The 18,835-nt window shown below is 41.1% G+C and overlaps 1 protein-coding gene across 2 annotated transcripts in view; it reads left to right on the top strand.

Moving 5' to 3' along the window:
• Nucleotides 1–18,835, top strand: part of LOC101739554 (probable multidrug resistance-associated protein lethal(2)03659) — a 72,698-nt gene that overhangs the window by 27,317 nt on the left and 26,546 nt on the right. For both annotated transcript variants that reach the window (XM_062675342.1, XM_038019304.2), the window contains exons 4-15: nucleotides 9,198–9,274; nucleotides 9,704–9,806; nucleotides 10,576–10,680; nucleotides 11,630–11,732; nucleotides 12,389–12,620; nucleotides 13,329–13,485; nucleotides 13,677–13,926; nucleotides 14,191–14,297; nucleotides 15,085–15,235; nucleotides 16,482–16,643; nucleotides 17,787–17,916; nucleotides 18,394–18,503. In XM_062675342.1, coding sequence (XP_062531326.1) covers nucleotides 9,198–9,274; nucleotides 9,704–9,806; nucleotides 10,576–10,680; nucleotides 11,630–11,732; nucleotides 12,389–12,620; nucleotides 13,329–13,485; nucleotides 13,677–13,926; nucleotides 14,191–14,297; nucleotides 15,085–15,235; nucleotides 16,482–16,643; nucleotides 17,787–17,916; nucleotides 18,394–18,503 — 1,687 coding nt within the window. The remainder of the gene's footprint in view (nucleotides 1–9,197; nucleotides 9,275–9,703; nucleotides 9,807–10,575; nucleotides 10,681–11,629; nucleotides 11,733–12,388; nucleotides 12,621–13,328; nucleotides 13,486–13,676; nucleotides 13,927–14,190; nucleotides 14,298–15,084; nucleotides 15,236–16,481; nucleotides 16,644–17,786; nucleotides 17,917–18,393; nucleotides 18,504–18,835) is intronic.

Raw genomic sequence — 18,835 nt, 5'->3', positions numbered from 1 at the left:
CTGGTTCCTAAATTGTATATTATATCAATCACTCACAACTTTATTTTACTGATATTAACTAGTTATATCAATTACAACAATTAATCTACTTGAAATTATTAATTTTATCACCACAAACTATGGCTCGCTCAAAAATTTCGATCCTGACTTTTTTCGATGTAAAAAAAAAGTGACATGCCACAGACTATAAATATTCGAGAATGGTAATCTACGGCCGCCAGGGTGCGCTGGAATTATTCCTATTTGTAATGGATTTTATGACCTGGTAACTGAGACCTTTAAGACATGTCTTTTGTATTTGTTAGTATTTTAGTTTAAGTACTGCCGAAGCAAGTACTGTTGTTACTGTTGGAGAAACAATTTTGTTTTGTAATGTAATACCGAAATACTTTACGAGATGGCGTTACAAAAAATCCCTTCCCAAAACTATAAAACCGTTATGATTGTCTACGAATAATAAATAATATAATAACTAATATTTATTCGTAGGTGATTGTTTAAGATGCTATGAATATTTCGGTTTTGATTTCATCAAAATAACTTGAACTTTACTACTGAATTCCGATGAAAATTCTAATTAAGGCTGAGTTAAGTTCAGCTTTTTATTTAAGCCTCTTACTGTAGTTTTTAAATTACATTTATGCGGATTGATGTTTCAAGGCTTTCAGATTTTAATTTTAAATTCTGAAATAATTAAGAACAGCGTCATCTACCCTTCACATTTGAAACAAAATTTAATTCGGTTTAAATTTGTAAAAGTTGATGTTGATTATTATTACACTGTAACGCAGCGTTCCGTTTCGCGGGGCAACAGCAGCCAAAGGGAATGTGACTCAGGTCCGTGCCGCGACGACCCACCCCGCGCTACCCGCGCCCGCGCATCTCTTGCATCATTTGCACCCCCAATTATGGCAATTAGTGCGCGCCAGACTTTGAAGCGAAATACACGCGTCCCCGGTCGATACCGGAACTGACAACCCTAGTCTCATGCCAGTCGGGCACCTAACATTAAACTGGCAGCCCAAGCGCGGGCCCTTTAACTAGTATTTCGGAGTGAATCTACGTAATTACGACACGTACTCGTCGTACAGTTTTTGAGCATAAAACTCAACTCAAATCATCAGCAACACCGACGTCGGAGCCGACATCGCCGCCTTCCTCGACGCCCGCTCACCATTCTGGGAACTTCGCGTCATGCACGGCGCGGTTCAGCGGAGCGCCCGGCGACTCACTCGACGGTTTCCTTGACGCGGTCGAATCATACAAAGATTGTGCTGACGTAGGACACGCCATCGCGTTACGAGGACTCTCGATGTTACTAACCGAAATGCAGCCGTGTGGTGGCAAGGCGTTAAAGCTAGCATCACTTCCTGGGACGACGCTTTATCATCGTTACGAAGCGCTTTCGGTGATTGCAGACCGCCCCATCGAGTCTACTTAGAGCTCTTCAAAATGTCGCAAGGACAAAGAGAGAAGACGGAGATCTTCGTTGCCAGAGCACGAGCCCTACTAGCTCGACTCCCACCTGGTGACCTTAGTGAGAAAGTTCAAATTGATATGCTTTACGGCCTTCTACACCGTCGTGTTCGTAAAAGATTAAGAAGAGACGAAATAACTTCATACGACACGTTATTAAAGAAAACGCGCCATATCGAGGACTCCATCTACGAGACCAGTCCGCCTGAATTTATTCATCATCCTCAGCGAGCGACGCCACGTTCATCGGGTAGTACCGTAGGCGAAGTTCCCGCCGGTGCTTCGACTTCGGCGCGGATGACGCCGCGGAAAATATTCAACTCGGGCGCCGCTGGCGGCCCGCCACGCGACGACAGCGCTGCGCCGAGCACCGTTCGAGTCCCCGCGCCTCGCTACACGAACACTGATAATGTATCATCTACGTCGATTGTTAAAAGACTGTTCTGTGTTTATTGCAAAAAGTACGGACATATTCGTGATGAGTGTTTAAAATTAGCGTCAAAAACGAAATTCGACAACGAAAATACGCAAGCTGTATCCTCGTGTTACGGGTGTGGTACCAAAGGTGTTACTCGGTCTCAGTGTACAAAGTGTAACGCAAGTTATTACGCCGTCGACGCTGCACGGACCCGATCAGTCACATCCGATTTACCTATTGGTAAAGTAAATACACAGCTGTCAAGTTCAGTGAACTCTATTCATCGCGACAGCTCGTTGCATACAGCTTGCACTTCAAACACCGTAAAGTCGTCCATTTATATTAATAATCGTAAACAATGTTTTGTTGATAATGAAAATAATTATTATCCTACCGATTTTAAGGCGATTCTTCCTCCGCGCTTTTTCGGTACTGATAACAAGGTTAGACTTCAAAATTATTCTAGACTATATCAAAATATAAACAATAATATTAGTTCTAGGAATAGGCCCCTGATGCGTTACTCGAGTGGTACCGAACCAAAACATAGTTATTCCGAGGTACCAAGTGGCCGCGATAGGGTGACCATGGAAAACGTCGGACATTTTTCGACAATTAATTCTAATGTGAAAAGTGTTGCCCAGAGTAACTCTACTGAGCACCAGGTTAGGTTAAGACCAATTTTAAGTGTTCAAATGTTAGGTATACGAGGTAATGCTTTGTTGGATACGGGAGCTAAGAGTAGCGTTGCCGGAGCGTTGCTTTATGAATTGCTGTTAAAGCATAACCATCCGTGTGAGGAAACCAGGCGTCGGATGAGGCTTGCAGACGGTTCCGTGCGCACCCGCCGAGTTTTGCTCACTACTATAGAAGTAAGGATAAGTCCCGAAAGGTCAGTAACCCTTGAATTTACTGTTTTTCCAGATGCTCAAAATAATGAAACTTTGCTTGGCATGGATTTTTTGGTGGCGGCAGGTATTGTGCTTGACTTTGCTTCATCCACTTGGCATTTTTCGGGAAAACGGGTTACCTATCCAATTGAATATGAGTGCCCTAAGCCATGCATGTTTGCTTCTACTGCTGACTTCCTGCGTGATGATAAGGGTTCTATGCTTGGCTCCGATGAACGGCAGCAGCTATCACATTTATTGCAGGAGAATGGAGACATCTTTAGGGTGGGGGGAGCCCCAACCCTTTACGCCGAGCACCACATTGATACCGGTGATCATCCGCCTATATCGGTACCGCCGTATAGGCTCACTCCTGTGCTTCAACAGCGAGGAGAGGTTCTCGCCATCGATTTGTTCGGGCCACTGCCAGAAGGAGAGCAGGGGGAGCGATGGGTACTCCTGGTAGAGGATGTAGCTACAAGATGGGTAGAACTCTACGCACTTGTTGATGCCACCGCCGTGGCTTGCTCCCGAGTCCTACTGGAAGAGTATTTCCTTCGTTATGGCTTGCTTATGCGTCTAGGGGTGTAACACGTAAGTTCATGCCACGACGGGATGGCCCGTATCGCGTAGTAAAGATAGTTAGTCCTACAACGTACTTCATAGCAGACTTGTCAAACAATGTCATCGGCAAGTATCACACCGCGGATTTAACCCACTCTCCGTCAAATTCAAGTACGGATCCAATTATGCCAAAGAGGCAGAGAGGAAGGCCGCGTCTTCAGACTAACAGTCCCAAGTTGGACTCGGGACGCGTTCCCAACTTGGAGCGGGAGTATGTAACGCAGCGTTCCGTTTCGCGGGGCAACAGCAGCTAAAGAGAATGTGACTCAGGTCCGTGCCGCGACGACCCACCCCGCGCTACCCGCGCCCGCGCATCTGTTGCATCATTCGCACCCCCGTTAGTGCGCGCCAGACTTTGAAGGGGAATACACGCGTCCCCGGTCGATACCGGAACTGACAACCCGAGAGTCTCATGCCAGTCGGGCACCTAACATTAAAACACTAATTAATTGAGCGTTTCATTAGCTTTTAAGCTGAGTGACTATTTATAATTTATTTTTATTAAGTAATAAATGAGCAAAAAATAATACTTAACAAAAAGAATAGAAATCCGAACAAAAACAGTTTCACTGTAAAAAATTGCGCCAAGTCCACGTTTATAAAACTCATCTCAATAACATTTGCACTTTACAAAAAAAAGAAGACTTCAATAGCTTTCATTCTCTACAAAAATATGTGAAATACAAAAAAATACCAAGAAACCGTCATAAAGATGAAAAAATTAAAAAAAAATTGTTGAAAATTTAAAAATAAAAAAATAAAAATTTTATCCTGCTTGGCGCGCGTCATTGAGTACCCCAAAATTTTTCGGAAGAATTTCAACCCGAGAAAAAAACCATTTTGCTTTAATATACAGTGAAAGCTGAAAAAGTTACCCAGGTTGTCTTTTTCGCTCTTGTTAGCGTTTTATGAGAAATTGAGACAGAACTACGGTAATTTTCAACAGCTCTCACTATATACCTATGGGCTATTATATGCCAAATCGACCACTTTTGCGTCCGACCCCTTTAGATTCAGCTGAAACTTTATTATTCTTTTCTACCCTTTGAAAAACATCTTTGAGAATTTTTTCAAATGTTTTGAAGCCAACGTATACATACGTATCGACTCGTAAGTAGTTTGTATTTGTATAAGCGAACACGAGAGGGTGTTTAGTTCAAATCATAAAAGATGAGTGGGAAATGAAAAAAATTCAAATAACATACGTATGAGATGTCGATTTTACTTAACTTTTGTAAAACTTATTATGAAATAATAATTCATTAATTACATTTATGCATTTCATAGGTTGACCTACTTATAAATTTCTAAACATTGAAAGGATGTTCATTTATCCTGAAAAATTTGGGGTACTCAATGACGCGCGCCAAGAACGATAAAAATTTTTTTTTTTTTTTTTTAAATTTTCAACAATTTTTTTTTAATTTTTTCATCTTTATGACGGTTTCTTGGTATTTTTTTGTATTTCACATATTTTTGTAGAGAATGAAAGCTATTGAAGTCTTCTTTTTTTTGTAAAGTGCAAATGTTATTGAGATGAGTTTTATAAACGTGGACTTGGCGCAATTTTTTACAGTGAAACTGTTTTTGTTCGGATTGGACTTACTGGTGGTAAGACCTCTTGAGAGTTCGCGTGGGTAGGTACCACCACCCTGCCTATTTCTGCCGTGAAGCAGTAATGCGTTTCGGTTAAAAGAATGAGGCAGCCGTTGTAACTATACTTGAGGCCTTAGAACTTATATCTCAAGCTGGGTGGCGCATTTACGTCGTAGATGTCTATGGGCTCCAGTAACCACTTAACACCAGGTGGGCTGTGAGCTCGTCCACCCTAAGCAATACAATCACATCTAAGCAATAAAAAATAATAATAATAAAATATCGACAAAAGAATTAATAAATCTAATGAAATCGTTGGTTTTTTTAGTTTAGGTATTTATTGCCTATTATATTATTTTCGAAGTTTCCAATACAGTTTTCATATCAGTAAATTATAGTCGCAAAAACATAAACAGCATTATCTAGTCTGACGTGTAATATTACAGGTAGATATAGATTACAGCTAGATTTACGTGTCATTAATCTGACAGACACGACTATTGACGGAAAATCCTAGATAAAAGAGTCGGTGTTACTTTCCAAATATTGAGCATTTAGGCTAGTGATGGCTTGCAGCTTTCAATGCGTGACATCAGGAGTACAACTGACGGAAAGCTAAGTGAGCGGGTATTTTCTTTCCTTATCTATTCGTCTTTTGGCCTAAGAGGCTAGGTGAGCGGTAGGTGAGCTCACGGGCTCAGCTTGAGAGAATTTGCTAACACTAGCCCTAGCAAGAGCTGTGCTTCGCAGAATCTGCCACCGGATCGGAATCGCGATAGCTACGGGCCTGCTTGTAGTGTTGATCGCAGAGTCCCCCCCACCTTGCCCGGATTCTCTGTCTCGGACCGGGTTCGGGCGTCGGGCGACAGTGCAGGGATTTCGTTTAGTGGATGGGTCATTAATATCTTCCATCGCGGCTTTTAACGTCTTCTGCCATAGAGTTCTTGATATTTCGCATATCTCCTAAGCGCGGGTACCACATAGAAGGATACCACCCGGTATGCCCATTTGCGTAATTACTGGTGGTAGGACCTCTTGGGAGGCCGCGCGGGTGGGTACCACCACCCTACCTATTTCTGCCGTGAAGCAGTAATGCGTTTCGGTTTGAAGGGTGGGGCAGCCGTTGTAACTTACTTGAGACCTTAGAACTTATATCTCAAGGTGGGTGGCGCATTTACGTTGTGGATGTCTATGGGCTCCAGTAACCACTTAACACCAAGTGGGATGTGAGTTCGTCCACACATCTAAGCAATAAAAAATAAAAAAAACTGCTTCTGGAAGATCCTTTCCTGTCCCAAGAACTAGGGCAGCTGTTGTACCGTACAAATTGAGACTTGGACCTCATGTCTCAAGTTGGATGGTGGCATTAAATTTATAATTGCTTATATGTCATAGAAGAATACACAATCACGTTCTAGATGAGAGATGAATGTCGATTTTTTTCTTGAATTGGAATCTCTCACTAGCTGTAACGTTTACCACAGTTCTTATTCGGATGGTTAATGCTGATTTACCGATTCACGCAGCTTCCTGTCGGATCTTTTCTGTGGACCGCGATTTCGAACCGGTGGTAGGTTCACTGCTCTTGCTAGGGCTAGTGCTATCAATACCTCCCATATTGAGCCCCGCGAGTTCACCTCACGGTCCGTGAGTGATAGGGAAGAACAAAAGCGCTGACCTTGAAAGGTTTTAAATTGTTCACACAATCGACGTCACATAACCGAACCATTGTCTTGCTATCAAGTGTTTGTATTATACGTCATCGTCTGCTGAGCGACTTTGAGCCTTATACATAACACGTTAGCTCTCCGTTTATGGTATTATTCTGATCAATGGCTGAATGAAATGTAGATTTGACGTATGTTTTGTTAATTCTTACGAATCCTTCTACTTTGATAATTTTATGGCAGCCGATATATCAACTGATACTTTTGCTACCTCATGAAAATCGCCATTGAGTGTGCCGTAGACCAGATAGTGCATTGCATGAAGTGTGAACTAGTGTACTGAAGTGTACAGAGATTCCACTAATGACTCTCTCGATTGCAACTATACGTGAGATATAATGTTTAAAATTTTGAAAAAAATGTCATTAAACAAAAACTTGTTCAGCTATTTGAACGAAGTAAATTTAATTGAAGTTCAATTAAAAACATCGAATTGTCGATGCTGATGCCAAATAAAACGGACCTTTAATTACGAACATAAAAATCGTGTAATGAGCGAAATGTCTTTCACACCTCGATATGTATTATGACATAAATGTAACTGGAGGTCCCGCAGTAGTCGAAATTCGACTATAATTAATTGGAATTGTAAGTTTGTACACTATTATGATTGTATTTTATACTTCTATAATCACAAATTTCCCCAAGACTACACTATAAAAAATATTAACAAAGACAAACAATATTTAATCTATTCTCAATTTGACAACACACGTCAAGAACAAAAGTTTGACAATAAATAGTATGCACGCGTGTTGCGTCAAATACATGGTATGTAGTGTGTGTAATGTTTTCTTTATTGATTTAATGTATCTTTTATGCATTATTTAAAAAAAATTTTAGCATTGTGCACTTCTTCTCTATATTCTCTATAAGTGTGGAAAATTTCATACTCCTCCGTCCGCGAAATTTTTGTAAAAAGGGATACAAAGTTTTTGCTTCACGCATTAATATATAGATAAATAAAAAATTGTGAGCAAATGATGCACGGTCATCCGGGCCAATATTAGGCTTCCCTGTGTTACCGGAGACTGACATACATACTTATAAACGTTCAAATATATACATACATAGCTAATAAACACCCAGACAAAGAACAAAAAATCTGTTAATCATACGAAGGTTTGCCCAATGCGGGAATCAAATCCACGACCCTCGGCGCAGCAGTCAGGGGCCGCTAACTACCGCACCACTGAATCAGTCAAATATATATCACAACACCTGTAAATTAAACCCCATAAGGTTCAATATCGCGTTTATTTTATTCAATTGATTATTTGCTACGAATAAATAATTCGTAGATTATTTGAGACTTCTCCGTATACTGACTACAGTTTTCATGGTCGCGACCGAATTAGGTGTTGTTCGTCGATGTTTGAATATTGTGTAGACTAGCTTTTACTGGCGGAAGGACGTGTTGTGAGTCCGCACGGGTATGTACCACCACCCTGCCTATTTCTGCCGTGAAGCAGTAATGCGTTTCGGTTTAAAAAGTAGGGCAGCCATTGTACTGTAAAAACGGGGTCTTTAAGCAGCGTTTTACGATGCCTTTGGGTTTCGAAGGCAAGTTAACGCCAAATGAACCGTAACCTAGTCCACGCATCATGACAATAAAATCTAATTTATATTACCAACTAAATTCATATACAGTCAAACCTGGGTAAGTGAGAACTGGATAAGTGAGAAAACTCTATAAGTGAGAGTAATAGCCAGGACCCGTCATTTTAAGCTCCCAAAACCTCTATTAGCGAGAAACAGAAACCTTGCTAAGAGAGAGTCGTTTTTCCCTCATGGACCTCCGTAAGTAAGACTGCTACTTATCTATACCTCTATAAGCGACAGTCGAGCTTTATTTAATTATATTATTTAGGAGGAACAAATGACAAAACAAATTACAAATTTAACATCTGCTATTTTATGACTCATTCTTAACTTTCGTGGAACTTCCTACCATTGTTTTTGTATTATTTTCTCGTCAATATTGAACCTATTCTATTTCGTGGAACTAAATAACGTTATTTTATCGCATTCTTTTCGATGTACTGTCCTGTTTGTCGGACTTACTCAGTTTATCGTTAATCAATTACGAAGGAAAATTCTGTTCTGCATCATGTCGAAACGGAAAATTAAAGTACTGTCATTAAGTGATAAACTTAAAATAGTGAATGCGTTTGAATCCGGAAAATCGCGAAACGAAATTCAGAGGGAGCATTAGCGAGATACTCGGGTTAGTGAGAAACCTCTATAAGCGAGAATGAGATTGTGCTCCCTTGAACTCTCGCTTATCCAGGTTTGACTGTACTATTATGTACACATTGTCAATCGCTAAATATATGATCATTCGCGCTCCTGTTTCATGCGGTGTTAAAAAAGTAGATTTAGAGGCGTCTTTTTAGCACGAGCCTTGTGGTTGGGGATCAGACTGGGCGACTTCCTGAAGGTTCTGATTATTTGTTTCTTTCTCAGATGCTTGCCTTACTTAAAGGCAACACCACGAGGCGATGCTCTCGGTGCGATGTGGACCCAAGAACTGAAGAAGAAAGGTTTGTTTCTTTCTTCATCTAGATTTTATTACATGTAAATGTCTATGTGTATACGTTCTCCATGGATTCCGAAACGGCTGAACCGATTTTGATGGAATTTACTGGTAATCTTCAGAATGGCCCAGCACATGATCCTGTATGATAGTGATCGGATCTAAGTCAGATCAAAAATCGGCCGGCCAAACGAGCCGGTCGTATCCTTTAAACTCGATATGAAAGGACTTATAGGTGATACACTAAAATAATTGAGGCTCCGTCATCCTAATGACGCGACACTGATACAGACATCTGTGGCTGTAAATATTTTAGATATGTGCTCACTTAAAGTTTCACTTGGACACATGCCAATATGTCCTTCGTGACAAATTGAAGAAACTTGAGGTCGTATCGCTGACCATAATTTATGAAGACCCCGTTTATTTATTCCAGAATCGGGAAGAAAACCGTCCCTTCTCGCGGCCATATTAAGAATATACGGATTAAAGTTTTTCATTGGAAATATTATATTCTCCCTCTTCGATACAGCTGCTAAGTAAGTTTTTTGTTTGTGGAACAGCCAGGAAGCTCTTTATAGCCGAGCTCATTCGGAGACAATGGATCAAGTCGGAGCATTGTGGTCTCAAATCGTGCGAACTCACTCCAACAGTAATCTAAGCATTAGGAGTTGGTTTAAATTTATTGCATGCCTTCACACTTCTTGAGTCGAAGTGGCATCTTCAACATATGACAGCTGCTTCACCCTTCAAACTGGAACGCACCACTGTGTCGTGGCTGTAATCGGAGGAATGGTGGTGCCTCTCGGTACTACTAGTAATGCTAAACGTTATTAATGGATAAGGAGAAGCTTTGGATTAATAGCCTGAGATTTATGTCATTAACAATCTCTGGTCTAAAAACCCAAATTTATGGTTTCACAATCTTCAACTGGAAACCGAGCGAAAAATTGCCAGTTTTAATTATAATTCCTGAGTGTCTTGTGTCATCATTAAAAAAATGTGGTATTAATTGAAAGGTTGCTCTAGTGAAGATAATCGAAGTGATATGCGCTTGTCTATTACTGCTACATTTAACAAACAACTGCCGATATACTGGATTATATGATGTCGTCTATATACAATGAAGACTGATTTGGTACTAAAGCGGTATCTTGTTTTAACATAATGACAAATAAAAATAGGGAAATTAATCTTCCACTGAAACAGAAATGAGCACACCAAGGAGTGGTGCTTTTAGGCCAAGGCCTCGCGTGATAAGTCCGCTACATCCGTCAACTATTTGTCATTCTGTTTGGTTCATTCAAGGTTGTCGATACCGCTATGCCTGGAAGGTCTGATAAATTACTTCTCGCCGTCTCACGGCGGGGTCCCGTTCGAACACGCGTACCTATACGCAGCTGGTGTGGTCGGGTGAGTTAATTGAATAAATTTAAATTGTGACGTTAGTACCTACCTACTTTCGAAGCGATCTAAAAATCGTGGCGATAAACCTAAGGGCTGCGTTTCATCAGATGCCGAGAATAAATTTCAAGTTGCTCTCCGAAAAGCAAGGCCCGAACACCACTAGAGATTTACCCGGCTTCGTTGTTGCCAAATAAATTGTAGCTACGATTGCCTTATAAAATAGTCACAGCCGATCGTGGACATCAGCAAGCCGAGCCGCCGCCTAGCCCTGATCTGTATTTAACGAAAATTTTATATCATTCTCAATCTCCATAATGGGACATCGAGTTGCGCCAATATATCATTAGAGTGGACTCTTCGAATTAGGAGGAGAATCAAATTTGTTAAACGAACCCAGTGAGTCACTGTGCCGAATGATAGAGCTAACACGGCTTTTGGTGATAAGCGGAACCCGGAAAACCTTACGGAATCCGGATACAGTGCTTTTCCATCGGTCCTATTAATCCTGCCTATTTCTGCCACGGATCAGACATGCTTTCCGGTTTAAATATTGGGTCAGCCGATATGCAACTGAGACTTCAAAGCCGTGTCTCAAAGTCGGTGGCGGCATCCACGTCTAGATGATATCTGTTATTTCCGATGACTATATACAGCAGGTGGACCGTCACAGCTTGTCTTACGTCCCCTAGACCGATACTTCGAGCAGTGGCGACATCTCGCTATCTCTCTCTAACAGTCTAGCAACAATAGCGATGACGTCATTATTTGTATGCTTTTTTTGTTTGTTTGTCAATTACCCTCAACAGTGGATTTTTAAAAGCTTCATCGCTTGTTCGTCTCGGTTCAGCAGATCCGTGAGATTTTCAATCACATAAATTTCATTCAGCTCAGCCTTCATGAATCTATCATGAACGAAACTCAAAAGCTTTATGTGAGGAGAAACTTCAATTTTCAGTTGCATGGTGGCGAGTGCTATGATGATGCATCCGTTCCTACTTTGGTTGCTGGACACGGCCGTCAAGATCAGAGTAGGATGCTGTTCGCTCTTATACAGAAAGGTTTGTTAAATCTTCTTCGTTCCATATTCGGTTCTTTCTATTGCTTATGTGTATAGACTAGGTCACTGCCTAGTAACATGTAAGTAGTTAACGGAGCCTATAGACATTAACGACGTAAATGCCGCCACTCATCTTGCTACATTAGTTTTAAGTCTCAATTTTTTACAGTACAGGCTGCCCCAGCCTTTAAACCAAAACTCATTACTGCTACACGGTGGAAATAGGCAGGGTTGTTGGGTGTGGGCTCACGAGACGCCCTACCACCACTACTTACGCTAATTATATTTTCGGGTCTGATTTTTCGCCGCGGAAGTCATTCGTAAACATTTGTTAAGTACGTATTCCGTTAGAAAAATTGGTACCCGTTTGCGGGATTCGAACTCCGTTGAATCTCTTGATAAGAGTGCACCGTGCGCCTTATCCTTTAAGCCACATCGACTTCGTGTCAACGTGAGGGTACACCGAAATTTAAATGATACAGGAATCAATACCTCAGAGAAGCCTCAAGTTAAGAGTTGGTGCGTAGTGGGGACATTTAGTAGTCCATCTCTGTTTCATAGTAGCGACATCGCGATCGGCAATGTACATCGTTTTTATTTTAGTTTGTCGACTACCTTCATTAACGTATTCGTAATTTTCCACTTTGTCATCCGCAGTTGCTTCGTATAGATTTAACCGTCGGTGGCAAGGCTACGGAAGGGCTGGCCGGTCACGTGGTCAATCTCCTGACCACAGACGCCCAGCGCTTCGACATGGCCTCGTTATTCGCGATGGACCTGATCCGGACCCCGATAGATAGCACGATCATCATCTACCTGATGTACAGGCAGATCGGGGTGGCCACATTAATCGGGGTGGCTTTTCTGTTGCTCTTCATTCCACTGCAAGGTGAGTTTGGATATGCAATTTATGTGACTGGTTAATTCCTTCCGAACAGCTGTACTAGCGTTTGCTAGTGGGCGTATCTTGAGGCAGCACAGTTTCGCGCTCCCAATTTGTCGGCTAAGGTGTAGTGCGCTCTTTTTTGAAGTCCGAGACAGTCTTAATACAGGATAGATGCCTATAGGCTTTTCCACCCATGTATGTAACATAAAAACCAATGAATATACGTCTGAATATTGTACGTACAAAAATTAAAAGCAATATTGTTGTATGCGTAACGCATTGTGTAGACACCTCTTCTCCTTTTCCAAAAATTACAAGCAACGACTAGACTAAAGAACACTATCCACTAGACTAGACTAGAAAACAATATGCATTTATTTATTTATTTAAATTTAAGCACAAAGTGTACAGTGGAGGACTTAATACCTAAAGCACTCTCCACCAGTCGACTAAGATGACTGGAGTAGAGATTAATTTGGAAGGTTCATTGCTGTATTAAAAATATATATGCAGAATACACCCGATAAACATAACATACAACCCCGTAAATGCTTTTAGTATTATCGAGTTCATATTGCGCGAACACGCAATGAAGTGCAAAACTAGCCGATTTTAATTCGTCTTACATTGCCTGCTATACAAAAATTTTTATTTTACTGTTATACCTTATCTGTAATTTCCGGTACTCTGTACATGCGTCTTACCGATCAGGTTACCTGGGTAAAATATCCAGTAATCTACGCAGGAAGGTGGCGGTGCGCACTGACCATCGCATCCGGCTGATGAATGAGGTAGTGCAAAGCATAGAGGCTATTAAGATGTATGCCTGGGAGAATGCCTTCGCTAGGATCATCGGAGATGCTAGAAAGTGAGTATGTCGATTTATTTGCAAAAGGGTATAATAATATGGTAAAACTCACATTGGGCCATGAGTTCTCAGTCTTTATAGTACAACGGCTGCCTGCGTTACTGCTTCATGGCAGAAATAGGCAGGTTGGTGGCTACCTACCCGTGGGGATTCACAAGACGTCCCACCACCAGTGACTTTCCTCCCTCCAGGAAAGAAATGAACGTGATAAAGAAGAAGTCGTGGCTCCGGGCGGTGATGATATCCTGCGTAAAGCTGAACACGAAGGTGGCGATATTCCTGAGCATAATATCGTACATCACCTTGGGCAATGAACTGACAGCGGCCAAAGTCTTCGTGATATTCTCTTATTACGACATCCTGAAGTACACTCTGGTGGATTTTTTGCCGCTCGCGATAACGTTCACGCTGGAGGCGTACGTCAGCGTTAAGAGGATACAGGTGAGGGTAGTTCGGAATATTTGTTAATGACAATGTCAGTACACTGTCGCTGGTTAGAAGCGGTATTCGAAGATGGTAAAGTGTTGCTAAAGTGGATGTTAAAATGTTATGTGGTTTACGTGTTCTCGCACCAAATAATAGTCAATTTGATTTAAAATTGTACGACTCGTAGTCACCAGTTGACAAATTATGGATATCTAGTTACATTTCCCGATGGCTCGACGGTGAGCTTAGAGGAAATTCATTATGTTTTTCTAATTTTAGGAGTTCCTGCTCCTGCCCGAGGTGGATAATCAAGACGGAGTAGACCTGGTCACAATCGAAGAGAAAACTCAGGTTCAGAACGGAGTCTTCGAGAAGATCGGAAACGGGTGAGTTATCGTCTGTTGTGCTTTCTTCGAAGCATCATTACAATGTATAATAATAATGATTCATTTATTTATCAGATAATAATAATCTATGAATGAAAAGAAAATAAAATAAACAAAGAATAATAACAATTTGTTTGGCCTTTTCAACTAAGATTATAATATTATTTCTAAGTATTACTTACAATACCTTATATTTATTTACCTAAAAGGGTAATATTATATTATATTTTATATAATAATGTCATCGAGACACACCTTCCGCTATCCAACAAGTTTTTACTACATAGTCTGAAGTCGTCGTGGCCTAAAGGATAAGACGTCCGGTGCATTCGTATTTGGCGATGCTCCGGTGCTCGAATCCCGCAAGCGGATACCAATTTTTCTAATGAAATACGTACTTAACAAATGTTCACGATTGACTTCCACGGTGAAGGAATAACATCGTGTAATAAAAATCAAACCCGCAAAATTATAATTTGCGTAATCACTGGTGGTGGACCTCTTGTGAGTCCGCACGGGTAGGTACCACCACCACCCTGCTTATTTCTGCCGTGAAGCAGTAATGCGTTTCAGTTTGAAGGGTAGGGCAGCCGTTGTAACTATACTGAGACCTTAGAACTTATATCTCAAGGTGGGTGGCGCATTTACGTTGTAGATGTCTATGGGTTCCAGTAACCACTTAACACCAGGTGGGCTGTGAGCTCGTCCAACCATCTAAACAATAAATTTAAAAAAAAATATATTTAAGAAGAATGTGTTTTTATTGGTCTTTAATCGTGTATTACAGTCAGCAAGCGTATGTGAAGTCGGAAGCGAACCTGGAAAACCTGAAACCTCAGGTCCTGGTGTCCATGAAAGATTTCAACGCGCACTGGAAAAACGCTGAGGACGAATCTATGGATGGAAAAGTGACCGCATTAGCTAATATTAATCTTACTGTAAGTTTGTACAGGTATCTGATTAAACAACACATCTATATATTAATACGTGAAGCAAAAAGTTTGTACCCTTTTTTACGAAAATCGCCCGGACGGAGGAGTATGAAATTTCCCTGACTTATAGAGAATATAGTGAAGGAGTGCAGAATGATTTTTTTTTAAATTATGCATTAATAGTACATTAAATCAATAAAAAAAAACATTACACACACTACAATGTATTTGACACACACACATATACTCTATGTTTATTGTCAAACTTTTGTTGCTTATATTCTGTGGCCAAATTGAGAATAGGTTAATAATGTTTATTTGTCTATAGTGTAGTTTTGACGAAATCTGTGATTATAAAACATAATAAATAGTCTTTGAGAATAGAATCATAATAATATTTAAATTTATAATTTAAATTAATTATAGTCGAATTTCGACTACTGCGGGACCACTGGTTATTAGAATTATAGTAAGAATTATTCAGTTTTTATGTCTGGATTAGTACAGCACAGCTTGCATTGAAGATCACTATATATGATTATCAAATAATTATGCGACGCCGCTACTGTGTTCTAGTGATGCTACGTCGTCTTATTTTTGTATTAAACTACTCACTGCGGATATACATATTAGTAACTTTGCTTTTTTTTTATTGCTTAGATGGGTGGTCGAGCTCACATCCCACCTGGTGCTAAGTGGTTACTGGAGCCCATAGACATCCTCACCGTAAATGCGCCACCCACCTTGAGATATAAGTTCTAAGGTCTCAAGTATAGTTACAACGGCTGCCCCACCCTTCAAACCGAAACGCATTACTGCTTCACGGCAGAAATAGGCGGGGTGGTGGTACCTAACCCCGCGGACTCACAAGAGGTCTTACCACCAGTAACACTGTTTCCTTGTGCCCTGTGCGTTCTTGTCGCCAGATTGTGTTGTGAAGCTTTGTAAAGACATCCTCAAGGAGGTTTCCTAAACAAAACACTACCTAAATAAGACTGATGGCAGGTGTATTAACGAAATATTATTATTATTAAGTATTAAGTGGTAGGCAGCGGCTTGGCTCTGCCCCTGGCATTGCTGAAGTCCATAGGCGACGGTAACCACTCACCATCAGGTGGGCCGTATGCCCGTCTGCCTACAAAGGCAATAAAAACAAAATATATATATATATATATGTATTACGTACATTTAGTGACAGTCGCAACAAATATTAACCGCTTTCTTTGCGCTCAATTAAAATATTCGTTTTCAGATCAAACCAGAAACACTGACGACCATTGTGGGCACGGTAGGTGCTGGTAAATCGACGCTGCTCCAAGCGATCTTACGTGAAATAATACCGAGCAGTGGACATTTGGAGGTCAACGGTGTTGTCGCGTATGCCGCCCAGGACCCGTGGCTGTTCGAAGCGTCCGTGAGTAGGGTGTTATAACTGAAGCTGTTCATCTTCATCGCATGCTCATCTGATGATGAGTGTAGGACTCTTCGAATGCTTTTTTTATTGCTTAGATGGGTGAACGAGCTCACCTGATGTTGAGTGGTTACTGGAGCCCATAGACTTCTACAGCGTAAATGCCACCACCTACCTTGAAAGTTCTAAGATCTCAATTTCTATAGTTACAACGGCTGCCTCGCCCTTCAAACCAAAATGCATTACTGCTTCGCGGCAGAAATAGGCGGGGTGGTGGTACCTACCCGTGTGGGCTCACAAGAGGTCCTACCACCAGTAATTACGCAAATTATAATATTGCGGGTTTCATTTTTATTACACGATATTATTCCTTCATTCCAAGTCAATCGTGAATATTTGTTAAGTACGTGTTTCATTAAAAAAAATTGGTACCCGCCTGCGGGATTCGAACACCGATGCATTGCTGCATACGAATGTACCGGACGTCTTATCCGTTAGGCCACGACGACTTCAGATGCATCCCGTTCTTTTCGGTCTCTTGTCTTACGCATCCAGTCCTTACTTTGAGCCCCAAGGACTTAAATACCCATGAAAAAAGAGAACTCGCCAAGTTGGAACGGTTAAAATGGTGTTTTAAGGCCAATAACCTTCATATTATTGAACTAGTTTTTACACTGTGAAGCAAGAATGCGTTTCGGTTTAAAAAATAGTGCAACCGTTCGTTGTACTGTAAAAGTAAGACTTAGAACTCATGCTTCAAAGTGGATGGTGGTATTTACGTTGCTGATGTCTTTGGGCTCCAGTAACCACTGAACACCAGGTGGATCTGAGCCCCATTCACCCTTTAAGCAATAAAAAACTATTTAATTTCAAAGCAATTGTAGTAGGAATCACTTGGAACCTCTAGTCGATTTTAATGGTTTGCACTATAAAGACTAGAGGAAGTGCTTTGTCGAATTTACGGAGACGATTACTGGTATTTATTCTACCATCGCGTCACGTTTGTCATCAGATTAGAGTTCACCCTTAAGAAAAGAAGAGGAAAGAAAATTTAATGGCACCCATAATAAAGATAAAAGATAATTACAAAGAAAAAAATGTTTGGTACCCTCATCTGATCAAATATTATATTCTAATATGATACAGGTCCGTCAGAACATACTCTTCGGTCAGGAGTTGGATCTAAGACGTTATAAGCAAGTTATACGATGCTGTCAGCTGAAGAGCGACTTGGAGATACTGCCGCACGGAGACAAGACTATAGTCGGGGAGAGGGGTGAGCTTTACACATCATCATCATATTTTATTAAGGAACAGAGATCGTTTTTTTATTGACTTTGTAAATGGGGACGATCATATGGCCCACCTGATGGTGAGCGGTTACCATTGCTCATGGACATCAGCAATGCCAGAGGCAGAGTCAAGCCGCTGCCTACTTACTCTTCATAAAACTCATTTGAAGAAGGACCGTGGAAGAGTCATGGTGGCAAAAAAGATCTCTGGTAAAACGCACTGTGGATGAACACAGTGGCTCCAGGTAGCATGGCTGAACTCTACTCCGATAGCGGGCGGTATGGTAAAAACGAGATGATGATATCATCTCAATTCCTCGGTGATCTTAAGAGCGTTTGGCCCGTGGCTTTTTATAAACCGCTGAACACTTCGTTTGAGGTTTGGTCCATGATCACTCAATATTAAGTGCTCCTTAATGCAACAAAAAAAGTAAATCAATTAGACAATATAATGATTTCAGGTGCATCATTGTCAGGCGGTCAGAGGGCCAGGATATCTCTGGCGAGGTGCGTGTACCAGAATGCGGACGTCTATCTCCTCGACGACCCGCTGGCGGCCGTCGATGCTAAAGTAAGTCGTCGCGTTTACCGGTGACAAGTTCGGAGCCTTCATGAGTACTGGCCTAATTCAATATCGAAAGTCAACCCACTGAGTTTTTCGCCGGATCTCCTTAATGGGTCACAATTCCGATCCGTTGGTAGATACTGCGAAGCACTGCTCTCGCTAGGGCTAGTATTAGCAAACCCGTGCTCAGTTTACAAAGTGGATTTCATATGTGTCACATTGAAAGTACTGTGCGTACGTCGCTATTATTTTCAAAATAGGTAAATGCAAAAAAAATCCTCAAATGGAAAAGTTTGGTGCAAACAGCAACAACCGTCTTCTGTTTGTTTTGAAACATA

Source organism: Bombyx mori, chromosome 23, assembly GCF_030269925.1.
Source record: "Bombyx mori chromosome 23, ASM3026992v2".
Lineage (NCBI taxonomy): Eukaryota > Metazoa > Arthropoda > Insecta > Lepidoptera > Bombycidae > Bombyx > Bombyx mori.
This window is presented reverse-complemented; position numbering and strand designations above follow the sequence as displayed.